We start from the raw sequence: 23,019 nt of genomic DNA on the forward strand, positions 1-23,019 counted from the left end.
TTCGGCTCAGTGACATTTATTATAGGTTGGAAAAAATCAGCATTCACCTGTTTAGTGTACAAAAAGGACACGAGGTCTTTTAAGAAAATATTAAGAAACTGAAGACGTGGATGCCTTTCAATTGTAACATTTTGGCAAAAGTGAAAAGTTCTTGTAAACACCAACTCCATGGCTCAAAATAGTTTTTCTCCACAGTACAATATTAAAAGGAAAGAAAAAACACAGTATCAATAAGTTAGAACATATTTAATCAGCTAGAACTTTTGTCCATCAACTTCTAAAGCACAGAACTTTTCTTAGCTTCATAATTCCTTAAAGGAGAAAAAAACAAGAAACAAAACAACAACAACAAGGAAATGAGCTGAGAGTCCCCTGAACTGGTTCCCAAGGCAGAAAGCCTCCCTAGGTGATCCCTCACCGGCACCTGCACGGCTGGGCCAGATATCCACATCCACAGCACGGCAGTCGGCACAGCTCGGGGGCTGCCGGGTCTGCTCAGCCCTTCCCTCCTCTCCCAAATGAAAAACAAGACAACAGCTAGTGAAACATGAAGGATCGTTTCCCGGTGCTCCAGGCACCCCTGGGGGCTGGCAGAGGGAGAGACTTCGGGCTGGGGGGGGCACTGTGCAGGCACCTCCACGAGGACGCTCTTTGGGAAGCCATGAGGAGACCCCCACAGCTTAGAACAGATGTGTCCACGTGAGCATTTCCACTCTCGCTGCCTCACTACTGCTGGCAGCAGCCACCCCCCTGTGACCCCAGGGCTGCAGGCTGCAGCCACCCCCACCCCCACTGGTGGCTTTACTGGACATGGCCCTGAATGTGCACACACACCTCAGCCCCCACCACGCCCTGGGGGGGCCCCTCTCTCACACACTCACGCATGCACGGCCCCCCGACACTTTGGGGGACACTAGACTAGGCACAGCAAATAAGCAGCAATTGGGGTGTCCACGGAGCCTGCGACCCCCGGAGCAGGCAGACAGGGTGCCTTTTCTGAGCTCGCTCTTGGGGGGGGCCCCGACCCCAGAGACCCCCAGCCCCTCCCTGAGTGCAAACCTCGTGGTGGCTCTGCTAAAACAACCCCAGGACCCACAAGTGGACTGAGGGACACAGTGAGGTCAACAGCATGGAGACCACACGGTCTCAACAGTGCGAAATGAAAAGCAGCAGCAAAGGGGAAAATCGAGAACATCACAAAATAAAATTCAACACTGTTGCTGCAGAGTGCGAGCTCGTAGCACAGAAAACCCCCAGTGACCCCCGACAGCTGAGGGTCTGAAATAGCAGGGCAGGCCGGGAGCACCAAGAGCCGCTCTGCTCCAGCCGGCTCCCAGCAGCAGCTGTTCGGGGGCCAGCTGGGGTTCTCCAAATAGACCTGGGAGGGGCCCCACCCAACCCCTTAGAGCAGAGACCCCACCGGAGCCAGGGAGGGGAAGGAGAGGCAGGTGCTGGGAGGGAGGGCCTGGCCTGGTGCCTAGCAGGAAAGCAGCAGGGGAGACGTGACCCGGGCCAGCCCCCCCACCACACAGGGGTTCTCTCCTCGGAGGTTGCAGCAACGCCACCAAACTTTCCGATGGCAATTGTAATACTGCAGAAAGGACAGAGGGTGGCATCTAGACCCCAGGCATCCAAGGAGGGGAGGCACAGGTTTAGAAAAAAGATGCTTTCTCTTTTGTACAAAAATAGACTCCAGTCTCGTAAGCAGTAGCTAAAAGTGACTGTCTTTGTAGAAAACCAGAAAAGGCAGGCAGGCCAGCCTCCGAGTCTTCCGGCGAGAGGAAGCTGAAGCCCCTCAGGCTTCGGCCTGCGAGGAGGTGGGCTTCCCGGGAGCGTGTGCTGGGTGGGGGCTGCTCAGGAGGTGTGGGGGGAGGGAGGCAGGACCCCACCTCCCGGGATCTGTGACCTGTGGGCACCAGGTCTGCAGGGGCTCCCCTGAAAGCCGGCATTGCTGGCTCAGATGAACATGTCTTCCTCATGTTTATTTTTTTAAATAAATCTTTTTCCCCCGTCTTTAGCTCCCCCAACCCCAGCTCCCCGCCATCCAGAAAGGTCAGCCCGGTGAGGTGTGTTGGCCTGGCCAGCAGAGTAGACCTCCTGGCCCGCAGCCTCGGGCTAGGGCCAGGCCTGCAGCTGCCGCTGGTCATACTCGGCGATGAGCCTCTTGATGTGGGCCAGCTTGCTGTGCAGGTACTCGCAACGGTGCTTCTCCTGGCTGTAGTTGGTGTTGGTCTGCGAGAGAGCGGCGGTGTGAGCAGCATCCGAGTGTCGCCGTGCCGGGTGGCAGTCCAGCACTGTGCACAGCACCCGCCCGCCTGGCCGCCCCGGCTCCTGCTCCCCCTGCTTACAGGCCTGTGCCTGGCACGCAATGACAGGGACCCCGGCCCCGCCCTTGGGCCCCGCCCTGGGAAATGGAGTCACAGGTGAGGTTCATTATGAAACTTCCACACCGGGCTGGGGACTCGCTGGCAGGGAACCACCCTGGCACACAGGGGCACACGTGGTAAACCCAAAGCTAGTGGCCTTCAGGAACAAGAGCTGATATCGTGGAACCACCTCATAGCAGACCCTCAGGGAGTCTGAAGCTGGGGCTCGGTGCCCCCCAGGAGATGGCCTGAGCCCATGAGGCTGGGTGTTCCCGCCAGACTAGCAGCTGAAGAAAGATGGGGCCAGGCTGGGGCAGGGAACTTCAGCTCCTCCCCTGGACCTTGGAGGGAGCTGGAAAGGGCCTGGGGGCTGCACCCACCAAGCAGTGGGAGAGTCAGGGGGTGCAGGGGTGCCCAGCTAGGGGGTGCACCAAAGCTCACACAGGACAGGCTCAACTCCTCAGCTGTAAACAGGGGGGCAGGGGCTGCTCTGAGGACCTGAGACCTCAGCCCTGTGAGGCCCTTCCTCCTTCCCTGCCCAGACTTGGGCACTGCTCACCTTGAAACAGCTTCTTCTCACCCCACCCCATCCCCCACAAAAGCACAGAGACTCACCTTTTTGATTTTTCGATATTCCTGCAAAATCTGCCCACGAGTAGTCTGGAGAAAAAACAAAAGAGAAAGCAAACAATGCCCTCGCCTGCAGGAAACCTCGACTGAATGGCCCCTTCTCCCTGATAACCTGTGACCTGCACAACCACCACCTGCCTGGGGACAATGGCCTTTGGGGACAATGGCCTCAAGATGGCATGAGGGAAGCTGACTGGAGAAGCTGACCGAAGTACAGAGGAGGAGCAGGCTGGAGGAGATTAGCAAGGCAGGAGGCAGAGGAGGAAGCTGGGCCAGGGGAGCAAGGGGCAGAGGCCCAGCTTCAGGCCTGCATGGTGGGAGGGGGCCAATTAGAGCTTCAGGAGGAGGCAAAGAACAGGCAGGACGACCTCCTTCCCTGGCCCCCAACTGGCCTGTCCGCTGTTCCAGGCCACACGCAGAAGCCCTGTGGCTACCTGGGGTGCAGTGGGATGTGAGGAGCAACCACAGAGGGGCTGCGAGGAGGAGGGAGGACAGGGATGCCCTGGGCGCTCGTCTGTCCCCGACTCTAGAACCCCCATCGTTGCTCTAACCATAAGCCGTCTCCTCTGGAAACCAAAATGGCCTCCGCCCAGGGAGAGAGACCCTAATACCCTGATTAATCAAGTAACCAGCTCTGAAAAGTGCCACAAGGGGGAGGCTGGTGTCCCAGAGTTGGTGACCAAGGGTGGAGGCCCTCCCCCCGCAGTGAGCTCCCACATGGATGGCTTGGGGAGCCTGTGTGCCCTAGGCCAAAGGACGAGGGACTCCTAGTACAGGTGGGCGGACCACAGGGATCCTCCATCTCCTCCCACCTCCCACTGTGGCTATGGTGGCACTGATGGGGGATGCAGCCTGGCCCTGTCCCTCCTGGTGGGGGACTGAAGTGTCCCTGTGATGTGGCTGCAGAGAGGACCCCAGGCACTCTCACAGGTGGGGCCCCTTGTGCCCCAGCCCTGTGCTCCCTGACCCCCACAGGTCGTCTCCCACCTGCGGAGTTGGTCACAACTGGCCTCACGGCGGCGGAGGCTGAGCCAGGCCTCAAGCCGGCAGACTCCCGTGGCAGAGCCCTGAGGACAGGGCTGAACCAGGGTGGGAAGGAGCGCTTGGCAGGGCCCTCAGCCCAGAACACAACGGAGCATGCGTGTGGGTACCAGCAGCTGGCAGAGCCCCCCCGCAGGCAGGTGCTCTACCTCGTACTCCTCAGAGCCCTGGGAGAGCTGCCGGAGCTGGGCGTCGAGCTGCGTGAAGCGCCGCGTGATCTGCTCGATGCGGGCATGCAGGTCGCGGTACTCGCTGTACTCAGCATTGAAGTCGTTCTTGTAGCTCTGACGCTGCTCCGAGGAGGAGATGGTGGCGTATTTCCTGGGGAGACGGCAGAGAGGGGCTGGCAGGGCTCAGGGCGCTGTGGCAGAGGCCAGAAGTGCCCAGGAAGCTGCTCCAACCTTGAACAGGCTGGGCAGTTGGGCACTCACACCCACGGACAGGGACTCAGTTCTGCCTCTGCTGACCCGCCATGCAGGGCAGGAGCAGCGAACCCCCCGCCGGCAAGTGAAGTACTCACAGCAGGTAGTCAGGCGTCTCCGAGGTCGACGTGGGGACGCTGGAGCTGCTGCAGGCCCCGTTTAAACCTACAAAGAGCAAACGTGGATCTCCTGAGTCCACAGCTCCTGCGTCCACAGCAAGATCCGTAACAGGTTCATGCTCTGTTGTCTGAAGGACACGGAGGGAAGGACGGCAGAGGGGGAGGCTGTGTGAGATGGGGCCGAGGCCATACAGCAGGACCCAAGACAGCAAAGGTGCGAGCACAGGGTGAGCGCCATCTGGCCACTTCAGGGCCACCTGTGGGAGAGGTGGTGAGCCAAGACAGTGTGTGAGGGTGTGTGTTCCTGAACCACAGCCACCCAGAGCACAGGGAGCCCAGATGGTGCCGTGGGTATGTCTTCTGCAAGCAGCTGAAAGGACAGGTTAATTGTGGGCTGAAGCGTGGGCAACTCGTCCAGAGCTGGACCCATCCAGAGCCTCAGAGGACAAAGACAGACGGCCACCAAGGAAGGGCCCTGATCCCGCTCACACCTGTCACTGCTGATGGCGCTGCGAGCCCTGTGGGCTCTGGTCCCTGGTCTGAGCCCCACCAATCCTCTCGTTGTTCCTCCTGGATGCCAGACTGCAGGCTCCAAGGGGAGCCCCAGAACAGAGCCAGGCTGGAGGTGCCAAGGGCCACACCTCAGCCATCTGGCAGTGGAGCTCCAAGGATGACCCAGGCCTGCCTGGACTGTGGGCAGCCGAAACTACAGTCTAGTTATTATCCCCCAGGACTTTTTCCAGATGGCCTCTTCCCCCAACAGAGAAGCAATTTTATCACTTTGCAGCACCTGTTGGGGTCAGAGGCAATCATGGGGCAGGGCTGGAACAACAGGGCCAGACTAGGGGACAGTGCCATGCAGAACGGCAGGTTACAATGATGCCTGTCCCTCTGCCCCAGGACACGTGCTGACCTGGAGCCTTCTGCAGCCAGCGGAGGTGTGCAGAGAATAGTACTGTCACAAGGAGGCAGGGGTTCCCGCTTGTGCGCCTGCGCCTGGGGTCATCAGGCCTGAGCTTTGCCTGGCAGAGCGCACTCGTCACCCAGGAAGGAGCGCAGCAGCAGGACAGGGGCCTCTAGGTAGGCACCAGGGGCTTTGCACCCACCCATTATCACCATTTGAGCTGCCTGAGACACGCTGGGTAAGACGGATCATGTGGTGCCAGGCGGAGCGGCTGGTGCCTCAGTTGTCCTTTTTCTTTCCCTGGGGCCGTCTCCTCTCTAGCGTGCCTGATCCCAGACCTCACTTTCTCACCTTGGCCTGGGGACAAGCTGCCCAAGGCCGACACACACCGGGGCGTGGGGCTGGCCTGGGCAGTATCCTCCTGGCCCCAACCTACCCCCACCCCTCCGCCAACAGCCTTCTTCCTTCCCAGGGCCCTGCTGGGAGACACAAGGTCTCACTCCCACCCTATGGGACAGAACGTGCTACCCGGCTGAGCCTGCTGAGGGCCTGTGTCCCCAGGCAGGACCCAGATCAGATGCGGCACTTGGAACCAGGCCGCCTTCTCCCCTTCTGCCCACCCCCAGACACTGGGAAGCCTAGTGGGCAGAGGGCTGAGAGGAACCTAGAGGACTGAGCCGAGCGACCATGGTGCACAAGGACCTGTCCTCAGCCAGAGGGAGGGGCCGGCACAGCCTTTCTGGTGGGCAGCTGAGCAATTCATCCAAAAGCCTTAAGGAGCCACTCCACCCTGATTCAGGAATGCCGCCCCGCCCCCCCCCCCCCCCCCAGCTCAGGATTCTCCTGGGCTCCTGGGGGAATAATCTGAAAGCTGCAACAGGTGACCCAGCCAGGCTGTCCATGACCCGTCGCAGCCTCGGCCCCACATGGCAGGCACGCTGCACCTCTGTTGCTTGTCAGGCTGATTAGGTTAAGCTAGACCCACAAGGGACGCTCAGCTCAGGTGCCCGGAGCTATAAACACAGGGTGGCCTAGGTTCTGGGGGTGCTGACGCCCGTCCCCACCATCAGCCCAGCCCGTCCATATGCCTCCCCAGTGCCCTGCAGAGGTTTCCCTGCTCAGTGCACGGCCCTGGCCAGCCTGGCACCCCTCACTGCTGCTGCCATCCCAGTTCTCTCGACCTTCGGCTTCCCCACTCGCTGCGTGACCTCGTTGCAGCTCTTACCGCCTACTGTCCTATGGACAGTCTCCCACCTCCTCATGGCCTCCTCCTTTCTCCATTGGCTGAAAAGTTCACTCCTCAGCAGGCCCCGGACCCACCTTGCTCCCTTCTCAGGGTCTGGGACCACCCTGCAGCCAGAGCTGCAGCCTGAACTCAGTCCCCTTCCCGTGTGCTGTCCTCTCCCATAAGCCTCAGCTCCATCAGGTCCCAAGCCCCCAGCCCCCAGCGCTGGCCTGGCACATAGCAGGACTGTGGGAGGCTCTGGAGCCGACACAGCCAAGGCATTCACAGATGACCGGGTGCAAGAACACAGGGTGCAAAGGGCCCAAATGTGCAGGGTGAGCCAAAGTAGGGGCTTGTGGGGCAGTGCAACCCCCTCGGCACCCTGTAGAGTCAGGGTGGGCATGGGGCCGGTACTCAGGCTCCCAGCAGCACCCTCCCGCAGAGCCTCCTGCCCCTAGGCCTGCCTCTCGGCACCTACCTGGGGCATCTGGCGGGGCTCCAAGGGAGCCAGGCACATGGTCTGGCAGCTGGGCCTGGGGCCTGTCCTCAGCCGCCCTCTCCTTGTCTTTGTGCTTCTTGGACTTCTTCTTGGACTTGCCGCGCGAGGAACCACTGTGGGGCCTGCTGGGCTGGGCACAGTCCGTCAGCAGGGGCAGGCTGAGGTGCGCAGTGGGGGCTGAGGCGGCCGCATCCCCGTGCTCACAGTCCCGGCCACTGTGGCCTAGGTCGTTGCTGACATGGGCCAGGGGGTCATGGGCCTGAGGGGGCTCCAGCCGCGGGGGCAGGTGGGAGTCTGTGCTAGCCAGCGGGCCTGGGGTGGGCAGCAGGGCCTCACGGCTGTGGGGTGTGCTCAGCTTCCCATTGACTGTAGGCTGAGTTCTCTGGGTGAAGTGCGATATCCTGGGTTTCTTGTTGGCCAGGGGATCGATGAAATCAGGAGGCTGCGGCCGTTTCTGCAAAGGAAGGGAGACAATTTCAGAGAGAAGCCTGTGCCTAGAGCTACTGGTGTTCCCCGGGGAGCAGCTGGGCAGCAGCTGGGCAGCAAAAAGTCAACCCTGAGCTCAGCGAGGCCCAGCAGCCCCAGGTCCTAAGGAAACCCAGTGACCCCATGCAAGGCCCGCTCAGGCCACATGGTGGTGCCTGGACAGCAGCCAGGCAGAGAACGCCTGGAGCTCAGCTGGGACTGAAGGTGAGGAACAGAGGAAGGGCAGTCAGGTCATCAGCGGGCCTGGCCCCAGCCCTTAAGGGCCAGCTCTAGGGTTTATTCTAAAACAGCGCTGCACTCAGCATCTTCCCCAGACAATGGAAACAGTGAGAGAGCCCAGTCTGAGGGACACAGGGCAGCCCCACAAGCTGGGACCATCATCCCCAGACCCCTGACTATTTGGATCCCCACTGCAACCCTGTGACATGGCGTGGGCCTCATCCCCTTTTCACAGATGAGAAGACTGAGGCCTGTGAGGCGAGGCCAGACCACAGGAGGGGAGCCAGGATTGGGCCAGGTGGCCTAGGCCCAGAGGGCAGCGGTGGGGATATGGGTTATGTGAGGCCCTTTGCCCCCCATGTTGGCCCCACAGCAGGGTGTGCACAGGGGGCTTCAAGGCTGTGGACATGGGCAGGGTGCCTCCAAGGCAGAGGAGGAGGAGGGAAGAGGGACTAGCGAGTGGGGGTCTGGGGATGTGGGTGGGACTCATGAGTCAGAGCACACAGGTGGGCGGGGACAGCTTTCACCAAACAGTTCAAGCAATGGTGAGGGGGGCCTGGCCAAATCCCCCCAGCCAGAGCCAGGCGGGAGCCACACAGCCCTGGCAGCGAGGCTCCCCCGAGCACCCCTTCCTGACCACTGACTACAACGGCAGCAGCCACAGCTCACAGGGCCCACTGGGCGCCTGGGCCTCAGCCAGCACGCTTGATTTTATGACAGCCCTGGCAGGCAGGAGCCCACTGTGAAGAAACGAGGTCAGGGCGGTCCTGCAGCCTTCCCTTCCTCGGCCACACCACCCATAGGTGTCCCAGGGAAGCGCACCCAGGTCCCAGGCCCAGGACCCCCAGCCCGGGGGAAGCTAGCCAGCTGCTCACTCGTTGAAGAAAACTTCCCAGCCCTGGGCTGAGGGCCCAACAGGCTCTCCAAGCACCAAGGTCGGGTCAGGCCTGCGGCTCCGGGTGACACCCACCCTCCCTCACCGCCACCGTGCTGTCACACCCGGGCTGGCAGCTCCCACCTGGGGGGGCGAGGCTGAGCTCCCATGCTCGCCCAGAGGGCTGGCAGCAGCAGAGTCTCCAGGGATGCCGCCTGTGCTCTGTGGCTGGCACAGCTTCCTGCAAAGGAGAAGCAGGGTAGGTTGGAGGGCTCTGAAGACGCGCTCCATGGGGCACACCCAGGCCCACTGGTCTCTGCAGTGACACCACACTCTCCCACCCACAACCAGTGATTTGGGAAGGGCCCACTGCCCCACTGAAGCAAAGCAAGGCTGAGCGTGATGAGTGCATCAAGGCCTGGTGGGCAGAGAGTGGCCTGAGCACACCCTGCCCCAGGTTCATCCACAGCTGCACTGTGGCCTGGCCTCACTGCTCAGAGGACTGCCCCATTAGGTATCCTTCTGTGCCCAGAGAAGAGTCAGTTGACCTCCCACTCATCTAGACTCCCATTACCACGGAGAGCAAGGACCCACATAAAACTGACCAGACACTGATCAGACCAGTTCACACGATCCGTGCTGTTTCCCCGCGCAAGCTGGAGACACTGGGGTACTGGTCCCTCCTTTTAAAAACAATTGTTCATACCAATAATAACGTTCCCTTCGGAAACTTTAGAGACCGCAGAAGAGGACCAAGATGCCCCGGTCTGTGTGAGAAAGGCCTCCAGGATTCAGCACCTGCCTTCCTGGAAGCCCAGGACACCACACCTCCTTGAGGATGGCAGGGGCAGCCACTGGCCCACATGGACCTGAGTATAACGATGCAGTCAGGGATGAGGGAAGAGACACCCCAACACCTGTACAAATGGAGGCCCCGGTAGTGACCCTGGCTTGGGATCCCTCTCCAATTCACCTCTCACACTCCCAGAGGCTGCAAGTGTCATGGGAGCCCAGGCAGGTGGCTCGGGGCTGTGCATAGCCCCAAGGGCCCTCCAATGCCCTGCAGGAAGGCTGAGGTCCAGGGCCATGTCTCCACTGCTCTAACCAGGAACGAGCAGAGGCCACCTCCTTGATCAATGGCTACACTCCAGAGCACTTCTGCTATCCTCTCCATGGTGGCCCAAAGGCAAGGAGAGCCACAGGAGAAGTACCTGCCACATGCAGGCACTTGCCAGAGCAACACAGTCCCCAAGGCAGAGCAGGTGTGCTGTCCAGCCACGGGCAGGCAACCACCACTTCCGGTTACAGATGGAAAACCAAGGACAGGTGTTTACGTGCACCAAGTTCCAGCCTGCAGAGCCCCACGGGCCCGGGTGGGTGAGCCCAGGGACCTCAGAGAAGGGCTCCTGCCAAGCTGTCCCCCTGCAGCCCTGTGCTGGGTGCTGGTCTGCTGTGGGGCTGTGGGGAAGGGAGCCCAAGGCGTGTTCAGTAGTGAAGGAGCCTAGGCCTTCTCCAGGTAGCTGGGAAGCTGCTCGGGCCACACATGGACGATGGGATGGACAGAGGTGTGGCATCCAGAGAAGAGGAAACAGCGGCCCATGGGGGCTTCAGAGACACCTCAGCAGCCCTCCTGAGGAAACTGAGCTACCCAGAGAAAAGTCCGGAAGAGGTTGCAGCTGGGCTTCCAGGCGAGCAATGTCAGACCCCAAAAGAGACAGACAGGAAAATGCATTTGAAAGGAGAGAGACTATAAGGGAATGAAAACTTTAAATACACAACAAAACTCCAGCCTTAATATCCTCAGACAGACAAAGGATTTGAATAGACATTTCTCCAAAGAAGATATACAAAAAGCCAATAAGCACTTGAAAAGATGCTCAACATCATTAGTTATTAGGGAAAAACAAATGAAAACCACAGTGAGACGCCACCCCACACCCACTAAGAGGGCTAGAATTTAAAAAAAAAACGAAAATACCAAGTGTTGGTGAGGACGTGGAGAAACTGGAACCTTTGTGCACTGCTGGTGGGAATGTAAAATGGTGCAGCCACCGAGGAGAGTCTGGCAGTTCTTCAAAAAGTTAAACATAGGATTGCCATGTGGCCCGGCAACACCACACCTTGGTATATATGGGAAAGAAGTGAAAATCTATATCCACACAAATCCTTATACATGCGACTTCATAGCAGCACTGCTCACAATGGCCAAAAGGTTTGGAAACGATCCTGGTGTCCATCGACAGATAAATGAATAAACACAATGTGGTCCATCACACATAGAACAGTACTCGGCCATAGAAAGGAATGAAGCCCCGACACACGCTACAACATGGATGAACCTTGAAAACATCATGCTGAGTGAGAGAAGCCAGACACAAAGGGCCACATACTGTTTGATCCCATTTATGTGAAACATCCAGAAGAGGCAAATCCAAAGAGACCAAAGCAGATTAGTGGGTGCCAGGAGCTGGAGGGACGGGGGATGGGGACTGACTGCTAATGTGGGGTTTCATTTTTGGGTGAATCTTCTGGAACTAGATAGAGGTGATGGTTGCACACACTGTCAATGTACTAAATACCACTAAATTGCTCCCTTTAAGTGAGTGACTTGTGTGTGCAAACTGGAGCTCAATAAAGCTGTTATTTTTAAAAAGTATCCTTAATATGAACAGACATTTTCCCAAGGAAGATATACAGATGACCAATAGGCACATGAAAAGATGTTCAACATCACTAATCATCAGGGAAATGCAAATCACAACAACACTAAGATATCACCTTACACCTATTAGAATGGCTATAATCGCCAAGACAAAAAATAACAAATTTTAGAGAGGTTGTGGAGAAAAGGGAACTCGCATTCACTGCTGGTGGGAATGCAAACTGGTGCAGCCTCTACGGAAAATAGTATGGAGATTCCTCAAAAAATTAAAAATAGGGGCCGGCCCAGTGGCGTAAGTTCGCGAGTTCCACTTCGGCGGCCCGGGGTTCACAGGTTGGATCCCAGGCGCGGACCCACGCACCGCTTATCAAGCCACGCTGTGGCGGCATCCTATATAAAGTAAAAGAAGATGGGCACGGATGTTAGCCCAGGGCCAATCTTCCTCAGCAAAAAAGAGGATTGGCAACAGTTGTTAGCTCAGGGCTACTCTTCTTCTTCAAAAAAAAATTTTTAAATAGAAATACCTTATGATCCAGCTATCTCACTACTTGGTATCTACCCAACAAACCTGAAATCAACAATCCAAAGAGGCTTATGCACCCCTTTGTTCACTGCAGCATTATTCACTATAGCCAAGAAGTGGAAGCAACGTTAAGTGATGTGGTGTATATATACAATGGAATACTACACTGCCATAAAAAAAGACAAAATCAGGGCCCGCCCTGTGGCTTAGTGGTTAAGTGCACACGCTCCACTACTGGGGTTCATATCCAGGCGTGCACCGACGCACCGCTTGTCCAGCCACGCTGAGGCGGTGTCCCACATACAGCAACTAGAAGGATGTGCAACTATGACATACAACTATCTACTGGGGCTTTGGGGAGAAAAGGGGAAAAAAAGGAGGAGGATTGGCAATAGATGTTAGCTCAGGGCCAGTCTTCCTCAGCAAAAAGAGGAGGATCGGCATGAATGTTAGCTCAGGGCTGATCTTCCTCGCAAAAAAAAAAAAAAAAAAAAAAGACAAAAATCGTCCCATTTGCAACAACATGGATGGACCTGGAGGGTATCATGTTAAGCAAAATAAGCCAGACAGAGAAAGACAAACACTGCATGATTTCACTCATATGTGGAAAATAAACTAACACAGGGACAGAGAGAACAGTTTGGTGGTTACCAGGCGGAAGGGGTTGGGGGGTGGGCACAAGGGGTGAAGGGATGCATTTATATGGTGACTGACAAACAATAATGTACAACTAAAAGTTCACAATGTAATAAACTATTATGACATCAATTAAAAAAAGTATCCTTAGAGAGAGTAGATTAAAAATGGCATCACTCCCATGGAGTAAGGACATCATGCTATAAAAAGTCAACAGGAAAGACGCTTGGGAACTGAAAACAATGGCAAAAAAAAGACAATGGGAGAAGCTGAAGAAATCTCCCAAAAGTACAAAACAGAGAGAGAGAGAGAGAGAGAGGTGACAACAGGAAAACAACGGCAAACAGTCCAGGAGCATAGCCCACCAATGGCAGAATCAGAGGAAGCGCGAGGGAGGCCAGTGAGGCCTTCTCACGACCGCCTGGGATGGGAAGAAGGACAGGGCGAGTTCTCACACTGTGGCCATAGCGCCCACCCCAGAGCACCGCCAGGCCAGCCTGTGACCAAGTGGCCTGTCACTGTGCAGAGGGGCACAAGGCCAGTTGGGAGCCTCCAGGGCTTCCCCGGGGCCAGGCCTTCAACGTGGAGGGAAAGTTCCTTTGAATCTGGAAGTCTGGACTTGGCCAACTGCCGATTCAGCATGACTGCTGCCCGAGCATCAAGATGCGGCCAGCGGACCTCCCAAAGCCCGTTCCTCAGCTGCATCCCATCAGCACCAGGGCAGAACTGCAGACCCAGGAACGGGAGGCCCTGAGAGGGAAGCAGCTCCTGCAGAACCTGCAGGACCCCCATCCACTGCAAGTGACAAGAGGCCATAGGACAACCGGCGGGAGGTTGGGGTTGCCCACGAAGGGCAAGGGACACTGAGCAGAGAGAGCAAGCAGGCAGCCAAGAGGGTTATTACCAACTTCAGGGAAAGCAAGATTGGGTGTGAGCTGGACGGAGACTGCGCTCGGGCTGTCCAGGCTGGACCCCACGGGAGGCGAGGCCAGGATGCGGGCAGGGTGGGGGGACTGAGTATGGGGCCAGGCAGGGTCGCCGAGGCCTCATCCTGCACTGGGACACCCACAGATGCTGCCTGGAACAGGCCAGGCCTGAGCAGCTACACATCGGGGACTAGAAGTGCAGAGGAAGTATCAAAAGAAACACAGCCGATGCTAGAATGGGCATCTGCTCAGAGCGAAGCCACAGGCCCAGCAGAGCCTAGAACCACGGGCATGCTTCACTCAGGGACGAGCTTAGAACTAAAAGGAGCGAAAGGAGGCACATGGCTCCTGGGGTGACACTGGTCTCTGCGCCTCCCCATAACAACAGCAACACCCCAAGGCCCTGTTTTTCCTTCTTGCTGTGAGGCTGCGGCTTCAAGAACTGCTCTAAGTGGGGCTGTCTTCAGGGAGGAAGCAACAAAACAAGAAAAAAGCTGTGCAGACTGCGCTCCGGGTAACCTGTGTGGTTGTGGGCATCAGGAATGTGGACTCTGACCTCTGCACACCAACCAGTTCGCACTTCCAAGGGCAGCAGGTACTGCCCGAGCCCTGAGCAGTTTCCAGCCAGGCAGAGAGAGAGAAGAGCACTGCACTGGCCCAGAGTGAAAGCCAGTACCCTCAGACTCACAAGAGCCCCAGCAGCTCACTCAGTGGAGGGGGAGGGAGGAAACGTGAGCCTGGAATTGCACTGGCTCCAGAGCACATGGCTCCAGGAACCTTCCACCCAACACCCCTCAAGATTCAGCCCAGGTGTTGTTTGCTAACTCCCCTCACACACACCCACACACATACGCAAACACACACAAGGGCTGCTCACTCAGGGTCTGAAATCAACGGGCACCAAGTGAGAGGCTCTGAGGGAAGACGGCTGGGAACAGCCTCGCGGGGACCCTCTAGTGCCCCTCGTCACCTCAAAGCACTCGGGTGGGTGTAGTTGATCATTTCAACACTGGACCCTTTGCCAAAAAAATGTGTGACGGAGGAAAACACCTGCAGGAGGTGACCGTGCCCACCTAAGACATGTTTAGCTGGGGCAACAGAAGACCCCCAGGGAGGGGAAACCAGGGAATGGGAGTTTTCTGCTGAGACCACCTCCTGTCAGCCTCCCCGAGCACCCAGAGACCGCCAGACAGCCAGAGCGGTGACCTAGGGCCAGCAGGTGAGCGCTCACAGGGCTGAGGAGGAACTCGGGTTTCAGCTTGAGTGGCCCCAACTCAGCTCTGCTTTCCAGATGCAATTACTGCTTTAAACAGCTGAACTTAAAAAAAAAAAAACCTCAAAAATAGCTCCAAGTCCCTGAGAAATCACTTAAGCACTAATTAGCATATCAGCCTGCTCTGTGCTTCACAGCCCTCGCTCCCAAGCCAGGCATCAGCTGGGAGGGACATCATTAACTGCTTGCCTGAGCTGGGTGCCTACTTAACCACTTCTCCCCAGAGCCACTGTGACCACTCCCGACCTCAGGTCGAAATTAATCTGAGAGAGGATGCGTTTAATTAACGCTGCTTAATCACGTCTGTGGGGAGTTTTATTTTGCTTGCTTTCTCTCTGCTTCACATTCTTGAGAGGTTCTTTTTAAGAAGGGAGCGGCCTTCAGCAGAAGCCTGTGGGGATGCGCAGGTTTTGGGCAGAAGCTTCATGGGAGGGGGCAGTGGGATGGGTCTGGGGGGACTGAGGCCTTCTGTCCCAGCATTTTGGTGTTCAGGATGGTGACTCACACCCTCTATCCCACCCACTCCCAGTGGGAAGCCTAGTGGGCTACCCAGGCAGTGGGGAAGATGGCCTGTCGGCATAGACCCCTCCAGCCTGCTCTTGAGCCCCGAGGCCTTCGGGACCAGGTGAGCCCACCCCAGCATCCTCGAGTTGAGATCTGCCCCAGGCCTGGGGGAGGGGACATGCCCAGAGATGGGAGATGGGGAGGCGCATTACCGGATGAGCATCCGCTTCAGCAGCTGCTGGTCCCCCTCCGAGTAGCCGGGCCAGTCCTTCTGCACGTCCTTGTACACACAGTCCTTCAGCGTGCATGTGCCGTCCCTGGTGTTCACGTTGGCCACCTGCAAGGCAGAGCTAGCATCACCTTGCAGGAAGCCCTGCAGAGGCAGGCATCCCTGAAAGCATTTGATAGGGGGTGGGGGGAGAGACACAGAAGGACACAGACAGACGTGGAAGGGGCAAGAGGACAGCACCCTACCCCGTGGCTCCCCTGCAAGCCAGGGCGGTGACCCTTGGAAGAGTCAGGGCAGCAGGTCTAGACGCACACATCTTACAGGTGCTGGAGGCCAGGCTGGCTCCAAAAAGGGGGGCTACCACCTGTACTCCCGAGACCCCATCACAGCCTCCCCCTGCTATGGACTGAAGGTTTCTGTCCTCCCACAATTCATGTTACATCTTAACCCCCAATGTAAGAGTGTTAGGAGGCGGGGCCTTTGGGAGGGATTAGTTCCCTCATAAAAGAGGCTCCAGAGAGCTCCCTCGCCCCTTCCGCCATGTGGTGACACAGTGAGAAACCGCCGTCTATGAACCAGGACTGGATGGCTCACCAGACACCCAATCTGGCAGCGCCTTGATCTTGGACTTCCCAGGCTCCAGGCACTGTGATAAGTAAACATCTGTCATTTACAAGCCACCCAGTCTATGGTAGTCTGTTACAGCAGCCCAATGGACTAAGACACCCTCTCTCAGAGTTGCAGCTCCCATGGCAGAGTTAGCTGAGGCTGCGGGTGCTGGGTGAGGGGTGCCTAGAGGAACCAGGCTGAGCCCACCTTCCCTGCAACCAGCCAGCGCTGCTCCCATTGGTTACCAAAGGTGAGCTTGTCTCCAAGACGGTTTGCAAAGATAGATGTAAAACCTCTGCCTTAAGGGTGCTTGAAGGTTTCAGCTCCTGCCCTGAAGCAGGACTTCTGTGACTGCCTCGCCAAGTGCCCTGGTCCAGCACATGCGTATGCAGCTGTGTGGCTGGCATGCAGCCGCTGTTTTGCCCCATCGCTGGGTTCTAAGAGGACTCCATGTCACAGCAGTTTCCGCAGGGAGCATTTTTTAATGGTTGAGTAATATTCCACCGAGTGGCTGCGCTGTGATTTACTCAAACGTTTCTCCTTTGTCAGACACTGTTGCCATCTCCAGTTTCTTTGTAGCATAAACAAATGTCACTGTGTGCAGGTTTTTCCACGCTGGCAATAGTTTTCTTCGGCCAGCTTCCCAGAAGCAGGATTAGTGGGTCAAAGGCTCTGAACATTTTTATGGCTCTTGATATGTTTTGCTAAAATGCTCTCCAGGAGAGCCACCCACCCATCAACACTCCTACCCATGGAGGACAGGCCTGTGGGTTTCTCTGAGGCCCAGCCAGCCCTGGAGACAGATGTCTGAAATCCTGGCTTTACATGTTTTCAAAACACAAGGAAGAGAGAAGGCACCTTTGAGGAGTGTAGTTTCATCAGAGTCCCTGGTCACTGAGGGAGGCTGGAAATGACCAGCCTGGGGAAGGCACAACCCCTGAGACCTTCCTCTTTCCCAAGCTGTTGGGGTCCTGCCACTCCCCACAATCACTGGGGAGAACAAGTTGGACAGTAAACACAGAAGCACGACGCAGATGGGGCTGCTTGGGAGAAATCAGAGCAGGCACAGGGAGGACACTCTGCCCACAGCCACCAGCTAGGCTGCCCTCTAGGAGGCTCCAAACCCAAGCTGACCAGAGAAGCCAGAGCCAAGCACGGTGCCTCTCTGGTCCCGGGAAAGGGCCGAGAGCATCTGGGGGGTTAAAATTGGAGCAGGTACCCCAGCCAGAACTGTGTCAGCATCCCTGGACCCCACTCTCCAGGGAACTGTGGCCAGGGTGCCTGACGCATCTGAGGCTAGGCACAGGGTAAATCTCAGGTGTAACCATGTGCTCAGTCAGGTAAGTTGCACATTCTGTGTCTGAGGGGCTCATTCACTTGTTTCGTCTTTAATCCGGGTACAAACAGGGCAAGAGAGGGGGACGGGAGCAAGGGCCTTTCTAAGAATGCCACACCAGGGGCTGAGGGCCTGGCTGGACAGCAGCACAGGCAGGCTGCAGGCACATTCAGGGATGGGCGTGGGTCCCACCCATGTCTTCAGTCCTGGCTCACGTCTAACAACTCCGTCAAGCTCCCCTCAGCCCTGCCTCGGTTTCCCCATGCTGCAGAGCCCAGGGGAAGGGCCTCCCACGTACTTCCCTCGAATTCCTGAGAACAAGGCTGACACATGTGACTTTCCAAGGAAATGAGTCCCCTGGGAATGTTGTTCCTGGTTCTGGAGCTTTCTGGATGCTTTAGCAAGCCTCTTGCCAAAGAAAATTTCTGCGCCAATAAGCCATTTATCTATCTTCTAACAGGCCCTGAGCCAACTCCTGAGCTCACGGGGAGAAACATCGATGCTCGGTCCTCCCCTACATGACGTCCACATGGAGGGAGGATGGCAGCCCAAGAGACCAAATCCATGTGGAGGCACCTGGTGAGCGGACATGGGAGCCCCTGAGGTCCTAGCGACGTGGGGGGCCAGCAAGCACCTCAGTCCCCGGGACACAGGAGTTTCCCTAAGTAGGGGGGTGGGGGCGGCACCTGCCCACAGCCCCAGGATCTATGGGTGGGGCTGGGCCCCAGCCCAGATCTGCATCTGTGCAGCTCCATCTTTTCTGCTTCCCATTTAGCCCTCGTCCCCAAGAGAGGCACTACAGTCATGCCCTAGTCACAGACAGAAGCTGGAGGGTCCAGACATGAAGCCCTTTCCTGGAGCCACAGCCGGTGAGTGGCAGGGGCCCTGCCTGACTGCCGAGGTGGAGGCTGAGCTCTCACTAACTCATGTGTGGGTGCCCTCAGCTTCATTCGATTCTAAAAACCTCGTGCAGCTGAAATCTTAAATCCTCATGCTGTGCCTGCGTTAGCAGACGACAAGGAGGAGGGTCTTGGGCCCACCCCTGGGCTTCCAGACAGTGAGCGCCATGCTCCCAGCCCACCCACGTCCAGACCGTCTACCGATGCCACTTGTAGGCCACTGGACCCCACTCCCAAGCCCTGGGAAAGCACGCACCTGCTGGAGGAGGCCATCCAGCGCGTCCTTGTCTGCCTGCGTGAGGCCGTCCTTCTGCAGCCGCAGCAGCAGCTCGGCCTTCCGGTAAGGCCTCAGTGCCAGGAGGTGTAGCACCCGATCACGGAAGGGCCTCTGAGACACCCCACTGCCCCCACTAACACCACCAACGCTGCTCTTCTTGATGGCGCTGGCCAGGTTGATGGGGGTCGCCCGCTTCCTAGAGGGCACAGCATCTGTCGCCCCTGGGGCTGGTTTCCGAAACTGAACCTTCTTACCTGCAAAACGAGAGCCAGGGCGTTAGAGACTAGAGGGCGTGAGGGGGTGGCTGAGGTATTCCACTGCCTGGGCAACACCAAGTTTCCAAGCAAGCAGACAGATGGACGCCCACAGGCTTGAGACATGAAAGTGACGGCTAACAGCCCACGCCCACGCCAAGCCCAAGGGGAAGACAGTTTGACCTGCGTCCAGCACAGCCTGCTTGGTGGGAACGCTGGTTGGCCGAGCATACCACCTGCTGAGCACACATGGTTCACCAGGCACCTGCAGGGTCCCCAGTCCCAGAAGTGGGGGCTGCAGAAAGTAGAAGTGTGCTTACAGCCTCAACTGACTTCATCACAGGCAGCCTAAATGCTGGGGACCCAAAATGCCTGACCACTATGGGGAGAGGGGACTGATGTTAAAAAGGCAGGATCCCTGGGGCTGGCCCCGTGGCTTAGCAGCTAAGTGCGCGCACTCCGCTACTGGCGGCCCGGGTTCAGATCCCGGGCGCGCACCAATGCACCACTTCTCCGGCCATGCTGAGGCCGTGTGCCACATACAGCAACTAGAAGAACATGCAACTATGACATACAACTATCTACTGGGGCTTTGGGGAAAAAAAAGGAGGAGGATGGGCAATAGAAGTTAGCTCAGAGCTGGTCTTCCTCAGCAAAAAAGAGGAGGATTAGCATGGATGTTAGCTCAGGGCTGATCTTCCTCACAAAAAAAAAAAAAAAAAAAAAAAAGGCAGGGTCCCTGAACTGCCAGAGACAGGCACCTCCAGAGCCTGCACGTCACAGTACCACACCGGCCCCATGGGATCTGCCACGCTCTTCGATGAAAACGGAGGTGTGCATAAAGGCGTCAGAGCTGCTTGGGCAGCTGCTCTGGAGACCTCGGGGTGCGAGCAGATCCCCTGCTGTGGCCCCAGGTGCTCCTTGGGCAGATGGTGCTGTGCCCAGAGCCCCAGGGACAGTGCGGTGCTCCCCCACCCTCCCGGTACAGACAGCAACATGTAGGGGGTCAAACGGCTGCCCCTCCATGAGCCTCCAGTACTGCTCCCCAGGGACGGCACCTCCACTCAGAGTCATTAACTCCGCCTGGGATGGCGTCCCTGCCACCTGGGAACGGGAGTCAAGTCAGCGCTCGCCTCAAGTCCTCCAGCCAAACAGCTCTCTCCATGACGACGCCCTTTTGCTCTTATTCCTCATATCTGAGTTGTCAAATTAGCTCAGGAAGAAGTGCTTTTAGAATCCTCAGAGCCGGACTTCGTCCCCAGAGGACCTGGCTGGTGGGTCAACACAGATTAGGGGAGAGACCCGACACAGCCAGACATGCACGGCTGCGGCTTCAGAGGCCAGGAGATGAGTGTTTCCAAAAGAACGTTAGCCGCTGCAAAAACCCTCGTTGTACCCAGAGTAGTACGAGACAAACTTCTGACCAAGTGTTTGGCCAAAGGACCCACAAATTTATTACAATGTGTACAAATATCCACATTTGCATCTTGCGGTGAGAGCAGGCAGGTGAAGCATGTCGGGATTCTGGTGGCAGTTCACGGCCCAGGGCGTGGGCTCCCTGGACACACTTGGCCAGGTTGATGGGGACCCAGCACTGACTAGCACGACTGACAGCTGCACTGATATCTGGGGTTTCGTTCAGAGCCAACGCCACTGCCGAGCAAGTGAAATCACATGCTTCTTTGGGGGGGTTTGAAATCCCCTCACCTTTTCTTAAAAAAGAAAAAACCCAGAGAGCCATTAAGGTTCTGGTTTGCTAGAAGCCATCTCACACCTCTCTCAGGCCTGACGCACTTCTTCCCCAGCAATGAATTCTGAAGACTCTTGAACTCCGTCTGGGTCCAGGAGGCGGGAAGACTGCAGTAGGATGATGGAGCTTTCTAAATAAACAGTACTATTCTCTCCACTTTTAATGTTGTCGGTGTCTCAACTTCACCAAAACTGTTTCCAAGCAGATGCTGAGCTGCCAGAGGCTTCCCATCAAGCAAAGAATCAACACCTTTCCTTCCCGGTTGCGATACAGCAACAGGCTGCCCACTGTGGGGTGCATCTCACCGTCTGCACTTTGCCCCCGGCCACACTGGCCTCGGGGAGGAGCCAGATGAGGGCAGGGGTGGCAGCCAGAGGACACACGGCAGCCCTGCCTTCATGGAGTACATTCGTCTCTGATGGGCAGAGGTCCCCGAGGCAGCACCCTGGGAGAGGGGCCCTCAGATTCAGAATTCCTGGAGTTCTGGGGCCCCTTAGTCCATTTCGGGGTTCGGAAGGCAACAGATGCCACAGTCTCCAGCCAATGCAGCTGGTGCAGCAGCACCTTCACCTGACACTGATCCCGCTGGGCCTACTTGGGGGCCATACCTATGTTAACCCATCACTCCTGCTCCCGGCCTGGCCCGGCCTCGAGTCCCTCTTGCTCCCCCCCGACAGCTGCCCGGCAGGCACGAGCCCCCATGGTGGAGCCCCAGGCCCCATACTCACCCAGGTAGCGGCCTCCAGGCTTGATGACAATGGCACCGCGGCTCCGCGTCTCCTCCTCGGCCTGCGCCATGCTCTGTCGCGCTTTCTGGTAGGAGTCGTCGGTGGCACACACTGTGACTTTGTCCTGGATGCTGCCCAGGCAGTCCAGGTGGACATCCCCATGGCTGCAAGACAAGGGCCAGGAGTCAGGACGAACAACTCAGATGCCAGGGACAGTCTCAGGGCCCACACCCCCACCCAGCTGGGAAACAGGGCTCAGTGCTGAGTCGGGCAACTTGGCTTCCACAGGGCAATCCTGACCCGGAAGAACAAGGGAATGCGGGCACTAGGACCTGCTCTCGCCCTGGACACACTGAAAGGGGCAGCGAGGCTTGCTGGAGAGAACGGGTTGCCGGTGCCAGAGGCGGTGGGCAAACGTCTGCACAGTGGGCTGTGGGGGGAGGGTCTGCCCATCAGGACACCTGGGGCAGCTGGGGCAGGACCTTACCTGGACACATACTGCTGGATGCAGTCAAAGCTGCCCTGGGGACTGTCGCGGCCGATGTTGGAGAGGTAGAAGGAGAAGGTCCGCGCTTCCGCGGGGCAATCGGGCTGGGGGATGGAGATGTGCTGTGTGGAGAGGGGGACGTCACCAGGAGGTGCTACGGAGGGGACCTTGGCCCATCCCCGCAGCATGACCCTTCCAGTGGGAAAGTGCCAGCGCTCTCTTTTCAAACACCCCTTTGTTTTCCTGGCAGTGACAGGACCAGTGGCCCGGCCTGTCCCCATCCTTGCCCTTAACTAAACTCAGGGTCCTCAGTTCCCAAGAGGAAGCGAGCCCAAGTCTAGCTTCTAAGCAGCAATGGCATCACAATCTGAGGAACACAGAGCACTCAGGACACGCCTGGAGGCAGGAACCCAACCATGATCTGGGCCATGACTCGGTTTCCCTCCCCACCAAACAGGGCAGATCTGGCCTGGGACACTCTGGAAGATGAACTGCGCTCAGCCAAGATGCTCTGACCCTCACTCTGGCTTAGTGACGCCCTCTCCGCCTCCTCCATGCCGGCACAGACTCCACTGGAGTGTCCGTTCACCACCCCTTGGCCATGAACAAGGCAGGCAGAGGCCCTGCAGGGCTCACAGGTGGGCAGCACTCCCCCAACACACCGAGGCATAGGACGCATGTTCAGACAGTGCCTCTGCAGCCCAGCCAGGAACCACAGCCCTCCCGGGAGAACTGATGGACACCCTGGCCAGCACACAGACAGATAGCACTAGTCCCAGCCAAGGTGCCTGGCTCAGTGCAGAAAGGACAGCATCATGCCCAGAGGCCACTGCATCCTAGGCTGACCCTCTGGCCCCTGCCCACGCCAGGTGAAGGCCTGGGGGCTGCTGAGGAAGGTGGTCGGGAGGACCCCACACTCCAGCTGCCAGTCCCTGTGCAGGGCACAGGAAGGCCCTCCAGAACCCTCTGTCACCACGGTGATGCCACATAAAGTAATCCCTGTGTTTGAGTGCAGGAGCTTGTCACAGCTAGGCAGGGGACACAAGTGATCATCAAGAGGGGCAGCACAATGGGGGTGGGGGGGGCTGCTGTGCCACCCCAGCACACCAAGTCCTGCTTCCTCTCCAGTGATGTGAAGATA

At 57.6% G+C, this 23,019-nt stretch overlaps 1 protein-coding gene across 2 annotated transcripts in view; it reads right to left on the reverse strand.

Annotated features, from left to right (window-relative positions):
• Nucleotides 1–23,019, reverse strand: part of ELL (elongation factor for RNA polymerase II) — a 72,794-nt gene continuing 49,775 nt past the window's right edge. The window contains exons 3-12 of one of the 2 annotated variants that reach the window (XM_058563781.1): nt 21,879–22,000; nt 21,392–21,555; nt 18,639–18,913; nt 15,522–15,646; nt 8,930–9,026; nt 7,186–7,660; nt 4,558–4,624; nt 4,187–4,358; nt 2,982–3,026; nt 1–2,232 (exon numbers count right to left, since the gene is read on the reverse strand). In XM_058563781.1, the coding sequence (XP_058419764.1) occupies nt 2,116–2,232; nt 2,982–3,026; nt 4,187–4,358; nt 4,558–4,624; nt 7,186–7,660; nt 8,930–9,026; nt 15,522–15,646; nt 18,639–18,913; nt 21,392–21,555; nt 21,879–22,000 (1,659 nt within the window). In that variant the 3' untranslated portion in view covers nt 1–2,115. The other variant, XM_058563782.1, reaches the window with a different exon arrangement.

This window comes from Diceros bicornis, chromosome 20 (genome assembly GCF_020826845.1).
Source record: "Diceros bicornis minor isolate mBicDic1 chromosome 20, mDicBic1.mat.cur, whole genome shotgun sequence".
NCBI lineage: Eukaryota > Metazoa > Chordata > Mammalia > Perissodactyla > Rhinocerotidae > Diceros > Diceros bicornis.